At 44.4% G+C, this 24,425-nt stretch overlaps 1 protein-coding gene across 2 annotated transcripts in view; it reads left to right on the top strand.

The window, feature by feature from the left end:
• Positions 1-24,425, top strand: part of LOC124551105 (ammonium transporter Rh type B) — a 221,678-nt gene that overhangs the window by 136,768 nt on the left and 60,485 nt on the right. For both annotated transcript variants that reach the window (XM_047126042.1, XM_047126040.1), the window contains exons 5-6: positions 7,572-7,725; positions 16,621-16,784. In XM_047126042.1, the coding sequence (XP_046981998.1) occupies positions 7,572-7,725; positions 16,621-16,784 (318 nt within the window). The remainder of the gene's footprint in view (positions 1-7,571; positions 7,726-16,620; positions 16,785-24,425) is intronic.

The following is a 24,425-nucleotide window of genomic DNA, read 5'->3' as shown; positions in this document are numbered from 1 at the left end:
AGGCCGGGTGGACGTACCACCGAATTGCTCAACACGTGGGGCGTGAGGTCTCCACAGTACATCGATGTTGTCGCCAGTGGTCGGCGGAAGGTGCACGTGCCCATCGACCTGGGACCGGACCGCAGCGACGCACGGATGCACGCCAAGACCGTAGGATCCTACGCAGTGCCGCAGGGGACCGCACCGCCACTTCCCAGCAAATTAGGGACACTGTTGCTCCTGGGGTATCGGCGATGACCATTCGCAACCGTCTCCATGAAGCTGGGCTACGGTCCCGCACACCGTTAGGCCGTCTTCCGCTCACGCCCCAACATCGTGCAGCCCGCCTCCAGTGGTGTCGCGACAGGCGTGAATGGAGGGACGAATGGAGACGTGTCGTCTTCAGCGATGAGAGTCGCTTCTGCCTTGGTGCCAATGATGGTCGTATGCGTGTTTGGCGCCGTGCACGTGAGCGCCACAATCAGGACTGCATACGACCGAGGCACACAGGGCCAACACCCGGCATCATGGTGTGGGGAGCGATCTCCTACACTGGCCGTACACCATTGGTGATCGTCGAGGGGACACTGAATAGTGCACGGTACATCCAAACCGTCATCGAACCCATCGTTCTACCATTCCTAGACCGGCAAGGGAACTTGCTGTTCCAACAGGACAATGCACGTCCGCATGTATCCCGTGCCACCCACGTGCTCTAGAAGGTGTAAGTCAACTACCCTGGCCAGCAAGATCTCCGGATCTGTCCCCCATTGAGCATGTTTGGGACTGGATGAAGCGTCGTCTCACGCGGTCTGCACGTCCAGCACGAACGCTGGTCCAACTGAGGCGCCAGGTGGAAATGGCATGGCAAGCCGTTCCACAGGACTACATCCAGCATCTCTACGATCGTCGCCATGGGAGAATAGCAGCCTGCATTGCTGCGAAAGGTGGATATACACTGTACTAGTGCCGACATTGTGCATGCTCTGTTGCCTGTGTCTATGTGCCTGTGGTTCTGTCAGTGTGATCATGTGATGTATCTGACCCCAGGAATGTGTCAATAAAGTTTCCCCTTCCTGGGACAATGAATTCACGGTGTTCTTATTTCAATTTCCAGGAGTGTATATACTTTTTGTAGTGTCCATAATACTAATTTTTTAACGTTAAAATAACATAATTTGTCGATAACACTGTAATTTATAATAGACGGCAAAGGTCTCGGAAGAGCAATTGAACAGAATGGGTGGTGACTTGAACGAAGGTTATACGGTGAACATCACCAAAAGTAAAACAAGGTGATAGGTCGTAGCAGAGTTAAATGAGGCAATGTCGAGGGAATAATGACTGGAAGATATCTGCTATTTGGGCGAAGTAGAAAGGACATGAAATACAGACTGGCAACAACAAGAAAAGCGTTTTTAAAAACAAACAAAAAATTGTTGGTATCGAATTTAGGTATTGCACAGAACTGAAACGTGGACGATAAACTGCTCAGACGAGATGAAAATAGAAGTCTCTGAAGTGTGATGCTAGAAAGCAGAGCAGATAAACAGGTGGCTAGATCAGATAACTAGTGAGTAGGGGAAAAAAGAAATATATGCATCTACCTAACTAAAAGAATGGACACGTCTTTCGCCACCAAAGAATCGCTACTTTGGTGATGGAGAGAAATGTAGAGTGTAAAAATTCTAGAGTGCTTGACTACCATAGGGACGTTCAACAGGATGTAGTTTGTGTAAGTCTGCAGGCTTTCGTGGCCGTTGTCACTGAAGTTAAAATCTTCTGGGTTGTTTGGCCACGTCATATTTCCTCTAAAATAATCGATGATTCGGCCCCTTTGCTGGGATCTTCTGCAGGAAATGTGACGCGGCCTAACAACGCAGAAGATTTTAACTTTAGAATGTAGGTTGCAGCAGTCACACAGAGATGCAAAGGCTTGAACGGGATAGAACGGCGCAGAGGGCTGCATCAGGCCAAGTTTCGGACTGGAAACCACAGCAAGAAACTCCTGACGTCTATAATTTTCTTTGCAACACTAGCATCTATACTCCCCATGACAACATATGACGTGCGGGGAAGGATACTTATGGTACCATATTCCTTGGTTCCACTCTCTTGTTTCATTCACGAATAACGAGTGCGAAGGACGATTCAATTAAGTACCCGTGTCTGCTCATTTCTTTTTTTCTTTTTTTTTTTTAATTTCTGAGTCGTAGTGATATCGCGAGATGAATGTGGAAGGAAATAATATATCGCCTGACTATTTGTAACGCACGCTCTCGTTTCATAGTAAACTTCTATGCTAGTGGTATCCAACCGGCAGCCCGTGGGTCGCATGAGACCCAAGAAGTGAGCACAGATCACACGATCGGTAAAAAGATCCATAAAAGCCCAATTACCTAATGTTGTGACAGTAATGGAAATTCATATACAGTGTGAGTCACTAGTTATATCCACCTAGAATAACTCCGAAAGTACACTACTGGCCATTAAAATTGCTACACCACGAACACGACGTGCTACAGACGCGAAATGTAACCGACAGGAAGAAGATACTGTGATATGCAAGTTATTAGCTTTTCAGAGCATTCACACAAGGTTGGCGCCGTTGGCGGCACCTACAACGTGCTGACACGAGGAGAGTTTCCAACCGATTTCTCATACACAGACAGCAGTTGACCGGCGTTGCCTGGTGAAACGTTGTTGTGATGACTCATGTAAGGAGGAGAAATGCGTACCATCACGTTTCCGGTTTTGGTAAAGGTCGGATTGTAGCCTATCGCGATTGAGGTTTATCGTATCGCTACATTGCTGCTCGCGTTCGTCGGGATCCAATGACTGTTAGCAGAATATGGAATCGGTGGGTTCAGGAGGGTAACACGGAACGCCGTGCTGGATCCCAACGGCCTCGTATCACCAGCAGTCGAGATGACAGGCATCTTATCCGCATGGCTGTAACGGATCGTGCCTGAGTCAACAGATGGGGACGTTTGCAAGACAACAACCATCTGCACGAACAGTTTGACGGCGTTTGCAGCAGCGTGGACTATCAGCTCGGAGACCACGGCTGCGGTTGCCCTTGACGCTGCATCACAAACAGGAGCGCCTGCGATGATGTACTCGACGACGAACCTGGCTGCACGAATGGCAAAACGTCTTTTTTTCGGATGAACCCAGGTTCTGTTTGCAGCATCATGATGGTCGCATCCGTGTTTGGCAACATCGCGGTGAACGCACATTGGAAGTGTGTATTCGTCATCGCCATACTGGCGTATCACCCGGCGTGATGGTATGGGGTGCCATTGGTTACACGTCTGTCACCTCTTGTTCGCATTGACGGCACTTTGAACAGTGGACGTCACATTTCAGATGTGTTACGACCAGTGGCTCTACCCTTCATTCGATCCCTGCGAAACCCTACATTACAGCAGGATACTGCACGACCGCATGTTCCAGGTCCTGTACGGGCCTTTGTGGATATGGAAAATGTTCGACTGCTGCTCAGACCAGCACATTCTCCAGATCTCGCACCAATTGAATTGACTGGACAATGGTTGCCGAGGAACTGGCTCGTCACAATGCGCCAGTCACTACTCTTGATGAACTGTGGTATCGTGTTGAAGGTGCATGGGCAGCTGTACCTGTACACGCCATCCAAGGTCTCTTCGACTCAATGCCCAGACGTATAAAGGCCGTTATTACGGCCAGAGGTGGTTGTTCTGGGTACTGATTTCCCAGGATCTATGCACCCAAACTGCGTGAAAATGTAATCACATATCTGTTCTAGTATATTTGTGCTATGAATACCTGTTTATCATCTGCATTTCTTCTTGGTGTAGCAATTTTAATGGCCAGTAGTGTATGACAGTAGCTGAAAAGTTTGTGGGGTGAATGTTGCATGGGACAACGGTGTTAATAATATTAAATTGGTTCTTTTTGCTAGATGCAGTAGCGTCAGAGATATGGTCAACTTGGTTTTTTTTAATGTCGTGCTACAGTTTGGTCCTCATTTTCTGATAGCGGCTATCGAGACAAATCCAATGATGTGTAACAGTAAGGTCTCTGAAGGTCAACGAAGGTCACAAATGCAGTATGAACGTCCATTTACAGAAGCTGTTCGAAATGATAACCGGTGGGTCTTCGGCTCCGAAAGTCCGTATCGATTATGTTTCTTTGAGGGTGGCACGCTGACAGTTGTTGATGGCCCAGAATGGAAATCTGCAGCAATTTGCTTAAGGGTTGCACTTCTGTCACGTCGAACGATTCTCTTCAGTCGTCGTTGGTCCCGTTGTTGCAGGATACTTTCCCGGCCGCAGTGATGTCGGTGTTTTGATTTTTATCGGGTTGCTGATGTTCACAGTACACTCTTGTAATGGTCATACGGATAATCGCCACTTGATCGCTTGCCTCCGAGATTCTGTGTCCGATCGCTCGTCCGCCGACTATAACACCACGTTAAAACGCCCTTCAATCTTGATAACCTGCCATTGTAGCAGCAGTAACCGATCTCACAAGTGCGCCAGACACTTTCTGTCTTATATAGGCGTTGCTGACCGCAGCGCCATGTTCTCCCTGTTTACATATATCTGTATTTGAATATGCATGCCTATACCAGATTGTTTGGCACTTCAGTGTATTTATTTGCCAACAATACGAGACCGTGACTGCGCTGCGCTGCAAGTTTTGAGTGATTCACCCTCTATACACTATGTGATCAAAAGTATCCGGATACCTGGCTGAAAGTGACTTAAAAGTTCGTGGCGCCCTCCACTAGTTATGCTGAAATTCAATATGATGTTGCCCCACCCTTAGCCTCGATGACAGCTTCCACTCTCTCAGGCACATGTTCAATCAGCTGGGGGAAGGTTTCTTGGGGGATGGCAGCCCATTCTTCACGGAGTGCTCCACTGAGGAGTGGTATCGCTGTCGGTCGGTGAGGTCTGGGACGAAGTCAGTGTTCCAAAACATCCCAAACACGTTCTATAGGATCCAGGTCTGAACTCTGTGCGCAAGTCCATTACTTTCAGGAATGTTATTGTCGTGTAACCAGTCCGCCACAGGCCGTGCATTAGGAACAGGTGCTCGATCGTGCTGAAAGGTGAAATCGCCAGCCCCGAATTGCTCTTCAACAGTGGGAAGCAAGAAGGTGCTCAAAGCATGTGCTGTGATAGTTCGACACAAAACAACAAGGGGTGCAAGCCCCCTCCATGGAAAACGCGACCAGAGCTTAACACTGCTGCCTCCGAATTTTGCTGTTGGAACTATGACGTTCACCTGGCATTCGCCATACCCACACACTGCCATCGGAATGCCACACTGTGTACCGGGACTTGTCACTCCATACAACGTTTATCCACTGTTCAATCGACCAATGTTTACGTTCCTTACGCCAAGTGAGGCGTCGTTTGGCATTTACCGGCGTGATGTGTGGCTTATGAGCAGCCGCTCGACCATGAAATCCAAGTTTTCTCACCTCCCCCCTAACTGTCATAGTATTTGCAGTGGATCCTGATGCAGTATGGAATTCCTATTTGATGGTCTGGACAGATGTCTGCCTATTACACATTACGACCCTCTAACTGTCGGCGGTCTCTGTCAGTCAACAGACGAGGTCGGCGTGCCCTCTTTTGTGCCGTACGTGTCGCTTCACGTTTCCACTTCACTATCACATCGGAAACAGTGACCCAGGGATATTTAGGGGTGTGGAAATCTCGCATACACACGTACGACAGAAGTGAAACCCAATCACGTTCGAAGTCCGTGAGTTACGTGGAGCGCCCCATTCTTCTCTCTCACGATTTCTAATGACTGCTGATGTCGCTGATATGGAGTACCTGTCAGTAGATGGAAGCAAATTGCACCTAATATGAAAAACGTATCACAAGCTGCAACATCGTCGCGAGAAAACAGTGACCCGTATATGTAATAAGTTTCCTTTAGTTTACGTCTATGGTCACAAACTGTTTGATAACAGATTACCGGTTTCGGTCTTTAATGACCATCATCAGATCTATAGAAAATGGCAAAAACATAAATACACTCGCAAACTGTATACAGCTTAAGAACAATACATAGATAATAGTGAAAAGTAGTACTTGCTTTGTGCGCTTTAAATATGAAGAGGCATACCTGTTTCATAAAGACAAAGTCCTAATGTACTGCAGCCATAGTGGCATCAGCACCAGCATCGTCAGATAACATCACATGCACGAGTCATGTTGTCAGTAGTACTACTGTTTAAAACAAGCTGCCGTAAAGTAGCCACAAGATGTTTGTGTTGTAAGTTCACCAGATGTCGCTAATGTCGGCATACACTAATTTTCAATAATTAATTGAAACAGCGAAAATAAAGGGGGATACAATAGTTGAAGTCTTCAATAAGTTCTTAACGTATTTCGTTTTCGTCCAAAGGTAGACGGAGGAGCCGGCGAACCATGGAAGTGAAGAAACCTTTTTTGTTTCGGGGAGGATGGCATGAACTTGCATTGATGTTACTGTCTGTAGAAGTTGGTTTCCTAAAAATCGAAAACTTATGTTTGTTATTAACTTTCTTAATAGTGAGATCAAGGTAGTTAATGGCGCCATCTCCTTCTATTTCAGTGTTAAAAATTATTTTGGTTGTTTAATATTACCCGGTACACTATCAACGGTGTTTAATATTTATGTCATTATCTACAATATTGGCACATGTCAACCACTGTTTTTTAACTCTTCCTCTTTTTAACAATATTACTTTTGTCGTGTTTTTCTTTTTATTGCTTTTTATTACTGTAACACCTTTTATACTTTATAAGTTTATTACAGACTTTAACTATTGTATCCCCCTTTTATATTCGCTATTTCAATTAATTATTGAAAACTAGTGTATGCCGACATTAGCGACATCTGGTGAATTTACGACACAAACATCTTGTGACTACTGTACGGCAGCTTGTTTTAAACAGTAGTACTACCGACAACATGACTCGTGCGTGTGATGTTATCTGTATGTATGTGACGATGCTGGTGCTGATTACGCATTTAACATTTGACGATGCCACTATGGCTGCAGCACATTAGGACTTTGTTTTTATGAAACAGGTATGCCTCTTCATATTTAAAGCGCACAAATGTAAATTTTGTCAGTACTACTTTTCATTATGGCCTGTGTATTGTTCTTAAGCTGTATACAGTTTGCGAGTGTATTTATGTTTTCCCAATTTTCTGCAGATCTGATGATGGTCATTAAAGACCGAAACCGGTAATCTGTTATCAAACAGTTTGTGGCCATAGACGTAAATTAATGGAAACTGAAAAACGTATGTTTTGGGGCTGTTCGGATACTTTTGACCACATAGTGTATGTACTGCTTCAAAATATGATATCAGTATTGGCAATGGTGGTCAGTCTGTGAATGATCCAATGTTTTGAGTGTCATTTTCCAATCCGGGAGGCAGAAACCGATAATGGACACCTGCATTTCCGAATTAAGTTTTTTGTCTGTTGTCTTATGTTGTTAGTCGCGAGGCGTTGAGGAGTTACCGTTAGAGTGCCGGTACTTGGGAGAACAGCGGGCACGGCACGAGGTAACGATGCGCCGCCACTTGTTGCAGGCAGTGGACGCTGGAGGCTCCATGTACGTGCACGTGTTCGGCGCGTACTTCGGGCTGGCCGCCAGCCTCGTCCTGGGACACGGCAGGGCGCTGCGCAAGAACGGCGCCGAGCTGGAAGGCGCTTCCTACAACTCGGACCTCTTCGCCATGGTCGGTGAGTGCAGCCTGTGGTACGGCAAATAAAGCTCTAAAAGAATTACACCCCAACCGCGACATACACTACTGGCCATAAACATTCCTACACCACGAAGACGACGTGCTACAGACGGGAAATGTAACCGACAGGAAGAGGAAGCTGTGATATGCAAATGATTAGCTTTTCAGAGCATTCACACAAGGTTGGCGCCGGTGGCGACACCTACAACGTGCTGACACGAGGAGACTTTCCAACAGATTTCTCATACACAAACAGCAGTTGACCGGCGTTGCCTGGTGAAACGTTGTTGTGATGACTCATGTAAGGAGGAGAAATGCGTACCATCACGTTTCCGACTTTGATAAAGGTCGGATTGTAGCCTATCGCGATTGCGGTTTATCGAATCGCGACACTGCTGCTCGCGTTGGTCGAGATTGACTGTTAGCAGAATATGGAATCGGTCGATTCACGAGGCTAATACGGAACGCCGTGCTGAATCCCAGTGGCCAGTCGAGATGACAGGCATCTTATCCGCATGGCTGTAAAAGATCGTGCAGCCACGTCTCGATCCCTAAGTCAACACATGGCGACGTTTGCAAGACAACAACCATCTGCACGAACTGTTCGACGATGTTTGCAAGACAACAACCATCTGCACGAACAGTTCGACGACGTTTGCAGCAGCAAGGACTATCAGCTCGGAGACCGTGGCTCCGGTTACGCTTGACGCTGCATAACAGACAGGAGCGACCGCGATGGTGTACTCAACGACGAACCTGGATGCATGAATTTTTTGCGGATGAATCCAGGTTCTGTTTACAGCATCATGATGGTGGCATCCGTGTTTGGCGACATCGCGATGAACGCACATTGGAAGAGTGTATTCGTCATTGCCATACTGGCGTATCACTCGGCGTGATGGTATGGGGTGCCATTGGTTACACGTCTCGGTCACCTCTTGTTCGCATTGACGGCACTTTGAACAGTGGACGTTTCAGATGTGTTACGACCCGTGGCTCTACCCTTCATTCGATCCCTGCGAAATCCTACATTTCAGGAGGATAATGCACTACTGCATGTTGCAGGTCCTGTACAGGCCTTTCTGGATACAGAGAATGTTCGACTGCTGCTTGGCCAGCACATTCTCCAGATCTCTCACCAATTGAAAACGTCTGGTCAATGGTGGCCGAGCAACTGGCTCGTCACAATACGCCCGTCACTACTCTTGATGAAATGTGGTATCATGTTGAAGCTGCATGGGCAGCTGTACCTGTACACGCCATCCAAGCTGTGTTTGACTCAATGTCCAGGCGTATCAAGGCCGTTATTGCGGCCAGAGGCGGTTTTTTCTGGGTGTTGATTTCTCAGGATCTATGCACCCAAATTGCGTGAAAATGTAATCACATGTCAGTTTTAGTATAGTATATCTGTCCAATGAATACCCGTTTATCATCTGCATTTCTTCTTGGTGTAGCAATTTTAATGGCCAGTAGTGTAATTTGTGCCTACATTTTGAATTTTTCTGGACCTGCAGTGTTATGGACTGGAATGCGGTATGGAGCTGGTGTTTTATTTATTTTTTTTTTTATTAAATAGTTTCATGTCGTATTATAAAGGGCTTACAGTTGAAATGAGTGGAATAGTCTTGCTGTAACCTATAACCATATTTCGGCTCTATGGCAGTTGTCAAGCTATCTGCAAACAAATGGAGTTGTAAGGGTGTATTTGTGTGTCTACTTGTAAAAATAACAATTTTGTATATATCGTGGTATTTACTTCTCTAACACATCGTTAACGCTTTTAGTGTGTAATACCCTGGGCTGCTGCGTATAGGAGAGGCAGCGCAAGCGAAGTACCAGATATCTAATGTCTCAACAGTGGATTTTTCTGCTGAACTATATTTTTTAAGAGCTATTTAATTTTTTTTGTAAGTTTTAGAGTTTCAAATGACAGCTAAACTAAAGATGGTCATACAGTTGAATTTTTCATCTATGGAGCAACGTGTCGTAGTAGTAAATTCTCTGCTAATGTTCGCTGGTGTTGTCTTTGACTGTAAATTTGCTTTATCCTTTATGATGTTGTATAATGTCAATATAATTTTTATGCTTCAGATAGGTTTGTTCGTTAAGAATTTTGTCTGGATATTCATGTGTATATATGTAGATTTTTGTTTTTGCTGAAGTTTGGTGTGATACATAGAATTTATTTCTTATTTTTGATCTGGGTTACATTGTGGCTTTCTGTTTACATGTATTTGAAGACTGTGGATGGGTTTGTGTCACTTTTCCTGGTATTTTCTCGGTATTTCTGCCTATTTGACGTACATAGAATTTTTCTCAGTCATTAAAATTAATTTTATGTGTGTCCACTGATTGTTTGGTTTTCTTTTAGTGGATTTTTCTTTTAGGTTACGTGCAGTGAGAAATTTGATTGATGTATTTCCTATACATCTGTCTTTTTAATTTTGTGCCGCTATAAAACATAATACATAACAATCTGCTGCCTTTATCATAGGTTTGGTTGCCTATGTTGCGGTGGAACTAATATTGTTCTGCTACGTATCTGGGCGTCTCCAAACCTCCTATATTGCGGATTGTTGTAATGGTGGATTAATCGGTCTGTTTATCATCGTATGTAATTAACAAGAGCCAAAATAAGCTGATGGCACCAAAAAATAAGATTGTAATACGAAGTCTTTGAAAATAGCAGCGTTTTGGCTTGCTAGATATATCCTCACGAGGTAACATCTGTCTTTTAGATCGGAAACATCTATCTGAATATTTTAATGACCACAGGAAACCTCACTACGCAGAGCCACCTATGTAGTGTAACTGAAAGGGAAACATGTAGTTCAGTAGAGAGCGCTGTGCTTCCAATCATGATCGGCGCAATGTGGCTAATGTGCAGTGTTCAGTCTGTGACCGGTGATCAATAACATTCATTCAAAAATATATGTTATCAGGATTCGAATCGTTGCCTTGTTGAAGACGCTCTTGTAACGCGAAAATGCTAATCACTATTTTTTCTGTTGATCTCATTTTGTTCTGGGTGGACGTCCCATGAAGCTTGTTAAAGTTCATCGTCGGTCCATTAACTCGTTTTTTTTTTTTTATTACAGAGGGCAACTAACACTCTGATCGAACACGCCAAGCTACCGTGCCGGCAACCTATTGACCACAATGACTTCATGTAGCTACCACTTTCGCACAGATAGATGAATTACAAAATAGTTGCGTAAAATTTCTCTTGCGATTTTCTCAGAATTGCCAGAGCAGTGGTCTTACTGCTTTCGCATTATGTCGCTTTAATGGCCTGCTAAAGGTGTACACAGTTTGAAGTAAACTCGTGATCCCAACCTCGTGATCTCCCCTTGTAAGTCGGTTCAAAGTTCAGGAGAATGAGAAAATGCGATAGAAATTCACAAATATGGTAACACAATCTGGTAGGAGTTAGAGTCTAAGTTTCAAAGAAGAATGCCCTATGCCCGGCGAGGCCGAACAACAGGAAATCACATATACAGGGTTGTCCATTGATCGTAACCGGGCCAAATATCTCATGAAATAAGCGTCAAACGAAAAAACTAAAAAGAACGAAACACTTCTTTTCGTGTGAATAAGAGGGTAAAGGAGCATAAAAGTCTTTGCCGACTGGGAAAAAGATAAATCGGCCGTTGCGGAACATGCACTTCTGTCAGATGACCATGTAGTTAAGTTTTCTGAAACTACAATTTTAAGTGCTACCACGAACTATTATCCTCGACTGTATAGGAAGGCTATTGCAATTTATAAACATGAAGATAATTTTAATAAAAAAGAAGAGGCCTTGAAATTAAGCGAGATATGGACAGTGGCGTTACAGAATCGATAAGTGGTTTTTATCTATGACGGACTATTATCGATAGTTACATTTTATGTTTGACTAGTTTTCTCTCTGCTACTATGTGCAAGCTGGATCACGCCGATTTTCCTCGGTATTTAGGCCGCTCTCTGACGCCCGACTCGACCCCCCATCTGCCTTGGATCGGGAGTGCCATCTTTGTGCCGCCTTTTTCGTGCAGTGTTTTACAGTGTGTTTTTCCAGTGCGTGCTCCGTGTTGTGTCTTTTGGGAAGTGTAGCGAACAGCCATCATACTGTCGCTGGGTGTGCTTTTTTTTATCTCTTGCGAACAGAAACCAGACTGTCGCCATGTTTTTTAATTGTGTGTCTACTATGTTACTTGTCTGATTCCTGTGTAATTTATCAACATTGCCAACCCCTTTTGCTTTCTGTTTTAACTTTCCGCATTTTTACGCCATTTTACACTTTAAATCACCATTTTATCGCCTGTTTTTCCTTGTTTCTTTCTTCTTCTTTTTTTAAACAAAAGTCTGTAGGCTGTAGAGCAGCGTAGTAAGCTGCTGCCAGCCTGCCCCCTTCGGGGGGATTTGAAAATCAATAAAGAAAAAAAAAAAAAGCTCGACTCGTCAGTCGGCAGGACTCAGCAGGACCAGCCATACCTCTGAGGATGTCCAACGTAGTATTGGGCGACGAAACGTTAGGAATAGAAGAATTCCATGGACCACGGCAATATAACACAGAAGAATTATCAACAACAGGTCCATTTTAACACGGGTAATGTATCACGAAGCAAATACCGACTGCACTGGCGGAATGTTACGTGATACCACGTACTTATTATAGCTCCACCTATCAGAAAGCGAAAAAAGTGGTCCAACTAAAACATTCATATTTCTTTACGTACTGCACGAATATGTAATAAATATGGGGGCTCCTATTTAAAAAAAACGCAGTAGATATCCGTTTGATCTATGGCAGCGCCATCTAGCGGGCCAACCATAACGCCATCTGGTTTCCCCCTTCAAGCTAGACGAGTTTCGTTCTTCGTAGTTTTTTCGTTTGACGCTTATTTCGTGAGATATTTGGGCCGATCACTATCAATGGACCACCCTGTATATTACGCATTCAAGAATAAGTCTTGCTTTCGGGGCCGCGACTTCTGTAGATAAACTACGTTGCAGGATCTACAGATCTACAGACGAGGATAGCACCGCAGCAGTGGTCCTGGAGTGAGTTCCTGACTGTGGAAATGCGACAAGCATTCGGCGCCTGACCCAGGAAGTTCGACCAGCTGTAACTCGCCTTCCAGGGCCGGCGCACCACCTTTTAAGTACAGCCCTAGGATACTGGATACATTTAGTCTGGTTTCCCGTCACGTGGCTGGCGTAAGAAAGAGGTCCTTGGCACCAGCTACCTCTGCTGGAGCTTTGGTCGCCGTCTGGTTCTCGGGTGTGCCGAGGCGGACCCCGAATATCTTCTGCAAAGAAGCAGGCTGCCTGCGTGATTGGAGTGTAATGCGGGTTGCAGGCAGTGCAGGCGCAAGGTCTACCCGTAGCAACCTACACGAAAACTTTTCTCTCTTTACATTATGGTGCAAATAAACCAAAATATCACTCAGTATATCGTATTTATCAATCTGTTTTATTCACTATATCTGGAATTTCGCGTAATATTATTTCATTCTGTTTAGAATTTAAATTATTTTCGCATCTATGTTCTCTGCTCTTCTCTTTTGACGCCTTAACTGCAATTGTTGACAATACTGCAGGTTAGTTGGAGCGGCTAGCTCGCCAGTGCTGTCCAAGTTAAATGCACCGATGAAGCTGTTGTACCGTATTTTCAACGTGCGCGTAACGCACAGCATCAAACGTATCCATATAATCGTACTTGACTGTACTCCAGACGGAAGAAGCCATCCTGTAATGTTTGCATCAGGCTCATTCTTACGATGAAGATAGAGGCAGTACGGAGGCTTACCGACAGCCATTCTTCCCAGTGCGGCGGAGTGGTCTGGGCTCTAACTATACTTCCAAACATTCTATCCACCTACCTGGATAGGTTTCAGATTGTCTGCCCTTTCACTCTGCGATGGTAATACTGGTTTAGCCGACAAAAACTGCGCTGAGGAAAATTAGACTAAATACCTACCACGCAAAGGCCACAGTCCGTGGCCAGAAACTGAAAGTTTGCTAAACTATCGAGCTTTTGGGATTCTTGCGCGACTCGTTTGAAAAAATCGCTACAATTTCCTTTAAGTTGGTTTATTGTCTTTAAAACTGACTTACAACTGCCGGCCGAAGTGGCCGTGCGGTTAAAGCCGCTGCAGTCTGGAACCGCAAGACCGCTACGGTCGCAGGTTCGAATCCTGCCTCGGGCATGGATGTTTGTGATGTCCTTAGGTTAGTTAGGTTTAACTAGTTCTAAGTTCTAGGGGACTAATGACCTCAGCAGTTGAGTCCCATAGTGCTCAGAGCCATCTGAACCATTTGACTTACAACTACTTCCGGGTTAACACCTTCAGTTGTTCTGCAGACTTCTTGGAAAAAAGTACATGCCATTATGTCTCTTTATCTGAACAACACACGCCACGCGGAGATTGTGGACGACGTGAAATGTACACATCTCTTCCCTCACATAAACCACCGAGAAGGCTCAAAATTTTACAAAATAATACTGTAGTCGCAATGACACGAGAACCAATGAAATGCGCAAATTTCTGATTTTCGTACAAATTTGATCAACGCGGTGTGTGACGGCCCCCCAGCGACTATCTCGATTCATAGAGCTGAGGCACAAAGCCGTAATCAGACGCGCTTGAAATGCTGAATTCGTATTGGCCAGTATGTTAAGCACCCAATCAGCCTATCTCGAGCAGTTCTATACTCGCGGTATTTCTATTGTCAGCCAGTCAAATTACCTCAAGTACTTCAGACTAGAACTCTCGTAATTCCAAAACGAAATAAAATGTTATGAAAACAAAATAAGATTCCCTTCCACAAAATAAATTGCTCTATTGCACAATAATTTTCTCACGCGAACATTTACATAGTTTTAATAAAATATCACATTTTCACTCTCTCTGTCTCTCCAAAACGCTCACACCATCAAAACACGATGAAATAATAATTTTGCAGTGTATTTTTAATTCGTTAGAAATCTGTGTTAATGAAACTAAGGAATATTCCAGAAAATTAGATTATGTAAACCTATACTCTTGGTAGTAGTTTCCATTGAACTGTAGGTGAATGCATTACAGTTCGCCGTCCGCTGTGGCCGAGCGGTTTTAGGCGCTTCAGTCAGGAACCGCACAGCTGCTACGGTCGCAGGTTCGAATCCTGCCTCGGGCCGGGATGTGTGTGATGTCATTAGGTTAGTTAGGTTTAAATAGTTCTAAGTCTAGAGGACTGATGACCTCAGATGTTAAGTCCCACAGTGCTTAGAGCCATTTGAACCATTTGTATTACAGTGCCTAAATCAGTTTGACAATGCCAGCACGGTTATTATGTGTTTCAGGTAAAAATTTATATCTGCGAGGGTACTGAAGTTATTGATTTGAAATTTTAACAGTATTGCTCTATGTAAACAAAATTTGGTATACTAGGTATGATAAAGATCGATTAATATCAGATTCACAGAGAGTATGTGTGGTGTGCGTACTGTAAGACCTTCGGTACACACACCATCAGATTATTTGACTTGTCGCTCTAACGAAGTAGGCGAGTGTCAGCAATATGTCTCGTGGTCTTATCGTGGAGTGTTTATCTTCTGTCGTTAGGTCAGACGATAGAAATGCCACTTGCACGCTTAGAGTAGCAGATTGACGGTGACCAACTTTAAACAGAACTTGATTAATTTTCACACACATTTATTAAAATAACAACAATCGTAAACCATACTTAACTTGATTCTGGATGCTATTTACAATTGACAATCTAAAGGTCCTTTGGTCTCGCATGTCTCTGATCCTTGACGAAGTGTCTATACATTTATCTTCATGGCTATGTACAGGAATATGATAATCTTATTAGGCGCAGACTGAAACTTGACTACAGACTAATACAGACTAAAGTAGACTGACTAATCGGAGGTCTGTACACTCGTTACAATACCTCGAGCGTTCAGGTATCACTGCGCGAGTGTGATCCCCGAGGAGAAGAGGTTCTACGTTAGCAGCAATCACATTGGCTGCGTGACATATTAATACGCTGATCGGCGGAAGCAGAATTTGGTCCGTCTCTAAGGGAGCGCCATCTCGTATTGCGGAGACGGACGTGCGCTGCACCTGCGCTGTTGTGCTTAGCGGGGCGCGCTCTATTGGGAAAGTTGTGTACGCTCTGACTACGCGGAACTATGTACACGACAGTATGTTAACGTATTACACGCAGCGTTAGTCAGGTACACTGCTCGCTCAGCCCAGAAGCGAGCTTCACCTCTTGAACTTCAGTCTACTGTACGTGATTACTGTGTTTTAATCTGATTCTCCATCTGCTCCTTGACTTCGCCTTGCATCCCAATATCTGATTTCTTAATCTCTGGCTCACCGTGACAGTGATATAGTCCAGCCGGAATGAGATGAGAACCAGTGCAAGATGACAAACTCGTGCCGGCCGGGGTGGCCGAGCGGTTCTAGGCGCTACAGTCTGGAGCCGCGCGACCGCTACGGTCGCAGGTTCGAATCCTGCCTCGGGCATGGATGTGTGTGATGTCCTTAGGTTAGTTAGGTTTAAGTAGTTCTAAGTTCTAAGGGACTGATGACCTCAGAAGATAAGTCCCATAGTGCTCAGAGCCATTTGAACCATTTCTGAGAAACTCGTAATTATTTGCTACGTTACACCACACGCCATTCACGACTGTAACAAGGAGAGGAAAGTGACAGATATTGGTACTGGAAGTACCCCCCGCCACACACTGTAAGCTGTATTAAGGAGTACAGATGTAGGTGCAGAAGAGAGGGTACACTTTAGCTTATTGACTGCCGTCTCACAGTCGGTCGCCCTTTTTCTAATGAGGTCTCAGGATGTGACTGTGTGCTGCGTAGCGTGGCTCAGCGGGTGAGACGTTCAACTTGTCGGACAGCTACCATCTTCCTGTGGTGCTTCTGGCCGAGCTTCAACGGCGCCCTGTCCTCCGGCGACGAGCAGGTGCGCGCCGTCGTCAACACGTACCTCGCGCTCGCCGCATCCGCCGTCACCACCTTCGCCGTGTCGGCCCTCAGCACGCGGGACGCCAAGTTCTCCATGGTGAGTACCGGCCACAGGCTCACGATGCGTTACAGAGCTGCACGTTACTGGCTTAACAGGGACAGGCTCGATAAAGTCACCGAAATTACGGGAACCAACATTATCTGTACCTACAGATTGGAAAATTGCACAGGTCGCACCAGTGTTTAAGAAGGGTAGTAGGAGTAATCCATCAAACTACAGACCTGTATCATTGACGTCGGTTTTCAGTAGGGTTTTGGAGCATATACTGTATTCAAACATTATGAATCACCTCGAAGGGAACGATCTATTGATACGTAATCAGCATGGTTTCAGAAAACACCGTTCTTGTGCAACGCAGCTAGGCTCTCTATTCGCACGAAGTAATGGCCGCTATCGACAGGGGATCTCAGGTTGATTCCGTATTTCTGTATTTTCGGAAAGCTTTTGACACCGGTCCTCACAAGCGACTTCTAATCAAGCTGCGGGCCTATGGGGTATCGTCTCAGTTGTGCGACTGGATTCGTGATTTCCTGTGAAGAAGGTAGCAGTTCGTAGTAATAGACGGCAAATCATCGAGTAAAACCAAAGTGATATCAGGTGTTCCCCAGGGAAGCGTCCTGGGACCTCTGCTGTTCCTGATCTATATAAATGACCTGGGTGACAAACTGAGCAGTTCTCTTAGGTTGTTCGCAGATGATGCTGTAATTTACCGTCTAGTAAGGACATCCGAAGACCAGTATCAGTTGCAAAGCGATTTAGAAAAGATTGCTGTGTGGTGTGGCAGGTGGCAGTTGACGCTAAATAACGAAAAGTGTGAGGTGATCCACATGAGTTCCAAAAGAAATCCGTTGGAATTCGATTACTCGATAAATAGTACAATTCTCAAGGCTGTCAATTCAACTAAGTACCTGGGTATAAAATTACGAACAACTTCAGTTGGAAAGACCACATAGATAATATTGTGGGGAAGGCGAGCCAAAGGTTGCGTTTCATTGGCAGGACACAAGATGCAACAAGTCCACTAAAGAGACAGCTTACACTATACTCGTTCGTCCTCTGTTAGAATATTGCTGCGCGGTGTGTGGGATCCTTACCAGGTGGGATTGAGGGAGGACATCGAAAGGGTGCAAAAAAGGGCAGCTCGTTTTGTATTATCACGTAATAGGGGAGAGAGTGTGGCAGATAAAATACGCGAGATGGAATGGAAGTCATTAAAGCAAAGACGTTTTTCGTTGCGGCGAGATCTATTTACGAAATTTCAGTCACCAACTTTCTCTTCCGAATGCGAAAATATTTTGTTGAGCCCAACCTACATAGGTAGGAATGATCATGAAAATAAAATAAGAGAAATCAGAGCTCGAACAGAAAGGTCTAGGTGTTCGCCCGCTGTTCGGGACTGGGATGGTAGAGAGATAGTATGATTGTGGTTCGATGAACCCTCTGCCAAGCACTTAAATGTGAATTGCAGAGTAGTCATGTAGATGTAGATGTAGATGAACAGAACACAGATGAAACAATGGCGGATGTAAACGAAAGGCTACAACTGCAGTATGTCGACCCAAGCCGAGAGATGATCCATTTCCTGACAAGCCACGGTACATTTAAACCGTATGGGACTAACTAACGATGAAGCGAGCGTATGCGGAGAAACTGGGACACCAGGACATGTCACACTGCTGTGCAACACGCTAGCACAAGTGAGACCTATACAAAATGACAATGACATCGCCAGAATAATACGTAATCCCGATGGCTGGAACACAATAAATAGTGTAGCCGATATTCTATCGAACACTCTGCACGAAGAATACAAGCGCCAAAACCCATATGGAAGGAGGCGTAGACAAGCACAAACAACACAACAAACCACATGGGAGGACACGAACACGGCCACAGATTCCGAAACCGAGGAAGGAACACTGAGTGAACATGACTCAGAAGGGATCGACATGTAAGGGACCAAAACCAAGCCGGCCGGGGTGGCCGAGCGGTTCTAGGCGCCGTAGTCTGGAACCGCGCGCCCGCTACGGTCGTAGGTTCGAATCCTGCCTCGGGCGAGGATGTGTGTGATGTCCTTAGGGTGGTTAGGTTTAAGTAGTTCTACGTTCTTGCGGACTGATGACCTTAGAAGTTAAGTCCCATAGTGCTCAGAGCCATTTGAACGATTTTAAACCAAAAGCAACAATGTATAACACTGCATGCCACAACACAGTCACAAACAACACAACAGTCATAAAACAAACAAACACCGGCACCACATACTAAGACTGTAGCAATAAGGTAATGTCGCTTGGGAGGAGAAGGCTCGAACAACTTTTGTTCCAAGGCTCCTCCTCCCGAGTGGCATCGTGCATAGTGTTTAAAGTACAGGGTTATTACAAATGATTGAAGCGATTTCACAGCTCTACAATAACTTTATTATTTGAGATATTTTCACAATGCTTCGCACACACATACAAAAACTCAAAAAGTTTTTTTAGGCATTCACAAATGTTCGATATGCGCCCCTTTAGTGATTCGGCAGACATCAAGCCGATAATCAGGTTCCTCCCACACTCGGCGCAGCATGTCCCCATCAATGAGTTCGAAAGCATCGTTGATGCGAGCTCGCAGTTCTGGCACGTTTCTTGGTAGAGGAGGTTTAAACACTGAATCTTTCACATAACCCCACAGAAAGAAATCGCATGCGGTTAAGTCGGGAGAGCGTGGAGGCCATGACATGAATTGCTGATCATGATCTCCACCACGACCGATCCATCGGTTTTCCAATCTCCTGTTTAAGAAATGCCGAACATCATGATGGAAGTGCGGTGGAGCACCATCCTGTTGAAAGATGAAGTCGGCGCTGTCAGTCTCCAGTTGCGGCATGAGCCAGTTTTCCAGCATGTCCAGATACACGTGTCCTGTAACGTTTTTTTCGCAGAAGAAAAAGGGGCCGTAAACTTTAAACCGTGAGATTGCACAAACCACGTTAACTTTTGGTGAATTGCGAATTTGCTGCACGAATGCGTGAGGATTCTCTACCGCCCAGATTCGCACATTGTGTCTGTTCACTTCACCATTAAGAAAAAATGTTGCTTCATCACTGAAAACAAGTTTCACACTGAACGCATCCTCTTCCATGAGCTGTTGCAACCGCGCTGAAAATTCAAAGCGTTTGACTTTGTCATCGGGTGTCAGGGCCTGTAGCAATTGTAAACGGTAAGGCTTCTGCTTTAGCCTTTTCCGTAAGATTTTCCAAACCGTCGGCTGTGGTACGTTTAGCTCCCTGCTCGCTTTATTCGTCGACTTCCGCGGGCTACGCGTGAAACTTGCCCGCACGCGTTCAACCGTTTCTTCGCTCACTGCAGGCCGACCCGTTGATTTCCCCTTACAGAGGCATCCAGAAGCTTTAAACTGCGCATACCATCGCCGAATGGAGTTAGCAGTTGGTGGATCTTTGTTGAACTTCGTCCTGAAGTGTCGTTGCACTGTTGTGACTGACTGATGTGAGTGCATTTCAAGCACGACATACGCTTTCTCGGCTCCTGTCGCCATTTTGTCTCACTGCGCTCTCGAGCGCTCTGGTGGCAGAAACCTGAAGTGCGGCTTCAGCCGGACAAAACTTTATGAGTTTTTCTACGTATCTGTAGTGTGTCGTGACCATATGTCAATGAATGGAGCTACAGTGAATTTATGAAATCGCTTCAATCATTTGTAATAGCCCTGTATACTGCACACAAGCAGTAATGTATTGCTCGTCTTATTGTGTGCAGACAGAAGTATATTCTCTTCTCTGTTGAAAGCTATAATCAATGAATTTCATATATCGGAAATGTGTGAAGTTATTTAAGAAATAATGCATTCAAGTAGCAATGAACTATATTCTATTTCAAGTAACAAGTTACAAACATAAGTGTATTTCTCACGTGAAGATAAAATTCATGTATTCCATGTATGAAGTGCTCAATCAGAATTTAATCTGAATAATCTGTGTAAACATACAGGGTGGCGCACGAAATGTGTTACCAATTGTTTCTTTCACAATTTACGACGGACATTAGATATCCCGCTGGGATCTCTACAGCAGTACCAGCAGAGCTTGGAAAAACAAATGAGATCGAAATGACGTGTAATTCACGATACTGCCGCTAGGAGACTAGTAAGCAGCAATGGCTGACAATGGAAGACTGACGACACAGCAATTGTGTTACTTTTTCATGAAACGAAAAGCCTTGTTGTGACTCAGAGGCGTTTTCGACAATACTTTAACACACGATGGGTCCCTTGCAAGAAGACCATCCACATATTGTACGATAAATTTGTACAGGAAGGAGCAGTATTGGAAGCGAAGCGACCTCGGCCTAAGCCTATTTGTTCTCTGGAGAATATTGAAGCGATACGAGTTGCTGTACAGAGAAGGCCCGGGAAATCATGTAGAAAGGCAGCAGTGCAACTGGGAATATCCAGACGCTCCGTTCAACACATTCTTAAAAGTGACCTCCATATGTATCCATACAAGATGACCTGTGCACAGAAGCTCACTGAAGAACACAAGCAGCAGAGACTAGTGTTTGCTCAGTGGGCGGAGGATAGGGAAGAAACTCTCAACAACGTTTGGTTTTCAGACGAGGCGCATTTTCATTTAGACGGTGTGGTTAACAAACAAAATGTACGCCTTTGGGCCAATGAAAACCCGCAAGTGCTTCATGAACAACAACATTATGCTCCAAGGATTACAGTGTGGGCAGCAATTTCCAGTCACGGACTTATTGGATCCTTTTTCTTTGAAGAAACTGCGAACAGCGAGCGTTATTTGAGCATGCTTCGCAATAGCTTCATTCCACAGCTTCTTGCTACTGCTTTGCCCTTCAACACGCAGTGGTTCATGCAAGATGGAGCAAGGCCACACACTGCAAACACTGTGTTGGAGTCTTTACACGAGCATTTCGACATGCGGATCATTTCACTCAGGTTTCCAGGTCGCTTCAATGACGGACAAAATTGGCTCCCCAATAGTACAGATCTCAATCCATGTGACTTTTTTCTTTGGAGGTACCTAAAGGAAAAAATTTTCCCGAAACGTCCACGTGATTTAATGGAGCTCAGAAGACTTATTCTTCAAGCTTGCAGTGAAATTACGGAAGACATGTGCCGTAGGGTAACAACTAACTTCAGTGTTCGTTTGAAGGAAGTTAGGAGACGAAATGGTGGACATATTGAGCATGTGCTGAGTTAGAACAAATCTCCATGGACGGCTCTTCATTGCAATATATGTTCCTTTCAGATTGTATTGACAATAAAGTTTATGTTCGAAAACAAAATGGTAGCACATTTCGTGCGCCACCCTGTACATTAGCGCAAACCATTTCAGATGAGGATAGCTCGAGGTTGTACATACATAGAAATAGGCCATTACTAACCAGCATGCTACTTAGACTGTATTACTCATCTAAATCCAGCGTATCACTTCCCTCTATATTTTAGAAATTATTCTTAACCACGGTCATTGTGTTACATTTTTTTTTATTTTTCTTTGACATTTGCATTGTATAAATTATGTTCTCATCAACTATGTAGTAACAAATCATATGGAACCATTTTAACAATTTTTAAGCATTCAATTCGCTGTTACCTCAGAGAAATCTTTATATATTATGTTCTTTATATTATTTAAAAAAAGCATTAACAACTGTGTACAAATAAGACTGTAACAATGAGAAGTCTTTGCTATTAGATTGAGAAGCATACGACCCACGTTATATTTCAAGGCGGTGGGTTACTTTGTACTGTTAAATAAATAAATAAATAAATAGTCTCACACCACTCAGCCACCAAGTAAGCCATTCCGCTGAAGGTAAAGTGATCTGCTGATTAAGTGACGTCGTATTCCTCTTAAGACTGCTGCGTTCTTCAAGAAGATTCACCCGAGCTCCTTAACGAGGATAAAAATTTGCAGTTAATTTTCACTTGCACGAAGGACTACAATCCAGTTTCAGAGCGATACACCTTTTACGTGCTACAGCTTACAAACATGAGGTGCTTTCTATAGTTTCACTAAAGTCACGGGATACCTCCGAAAATCGTGTCGGCCATCGTTTTGCCCGGTGTAGTGCAGCGTCTCGACGTGGCATGGACTCAGAAAGTCGCTGGAAGCCGCCCTGCACAAATGTTGAGTCACGTTGCTTCTGTGGCCGTCCGTAAGTGCGAAAGTGTTGTCGGTGCAGGATGTTGTCCGCGAAATGACCTCCTGATGACTATGCTTCTACACCTACACTCACATCTACGTGATTACTCTGCTACTCACAATAAAGTGCCTGACAGAAGGCTCAGTGAACCACCTTCAAGCTGTCTCTCTACCGTTCCACTCTCGAACGGCACGCGGGAAAAACGAACACTTAAATTTTTCTGTGCGAGCCCTGATTTCTCTTATTTTATCGTGTTGATCATTTCTCCCTATGTAGGTGGGTGCCAATAGAATGTTTTCGCAATCGGATGAGAAAACTGTTGATTGAAATTTCATAAGAAGATTCCGTCACAACGAAGTTCGCCTTTGTTTTAATGATTGCCACTACAATTCATGTATCATGTCTGTGGCACTGTCTCCCCTACTTCGCGATAATACAAAACGAACTGCCCTTCTTTGTAGTTTTTCGATGTCATCCGTCAGTCCCTCCTTATGCGGATCCCACACCGCACAGCAATACTCCAGAATAGGGCGGACATGTGCAGTGTAAGCAGTCTCTTTAGTAGACCTGTTGCACCTTCTAAGTGTTCTGCCAATGAATCGCACTATTTGGTTTGCTCTACTCACAACATTTTCTATGTGATCGTTCCGGTTTATGTCATTTGTAATTGTAATCCCTAAGTATTTAGTTGAATTTACAGCCTTCAGATTTGTGTGACTTATCGCGTAATCGAAATTTAGCTGATTTCTTTTACTACTCATGTGAATGACTTCACACTATTCTTTATTCAGGACCAGTTGCCACTTTTCGCACCATACAGATATCTTATCTAAATCATTTTGCATTTCGTTTTGCTCATCTGATGACTTTACAAGACAGTAAATGACATCAGCATCTGTAAACAATCTAAGACGGCTACTCAGATTGTCTCCTATATCGTTAATATAGATCAGGAACACTACAGGGCCTATAATACTTCCTTGGGGAACGCCGGATATTACTTCTGCTTTCCTCGATGACTTTCCGTCTATTACTACGAACTGTGATCTTTCTGACAAGGAATCACGAATCCAGTCGCACAGCAGAGGAGATATTTGGTAGGCACGCAGTTTGGTTAGGAGACACTTGCCAGGAGTGGTGTCGATAGCCTTCTGGAAATGGAATCAATTTGACATTCCCTGCCGAAAGCGCTCATTACTTCATGAGTATAAAGAGCTAGTTGTGTTTCGCAAGAACGATATTTTCTGAATCCATGCTGACTGTGTGTCAATAAATTGTTTTCTTCAAGATACTTCATAATGTCCGAACACAGTATATGTTCACAAAACCCTACTGCAAATCGACGTCAGCGATAATTGCCTCTAATTCAGCGGATTACTCCTATTTCCCTTTTTGGGTATTGGTGTGACTTGAGCAATTATCCGGTCTTCAGGTACGTAACTTTCTATGAGCGATCTGTTGTAGATAATTGCTAAATATGGAGCTATTGTATCAGCATACTCTGAAAGGA

The sequence above is a fragment of the Schistocerca americana genome, chromosome 9, assembly GCF_021461395.2.
Source record: "Schistocerca americana isolate TAMUIC-IGC-003095 chromosome 9, iqSchAmer2.1, whole genome shotgun sequence".
Lineage (NCBI taxonomy): Eukaryota > Metazoa > Arthropoda > Insecta > Orthoptera > Acrididae > Schistocerca > Schistocerca americana.
The sequence above is the reverse complement of the archived record's forward strand: the minus strand, read 5'-3'. Positions and strand labels throughout refer to the sequence as shown.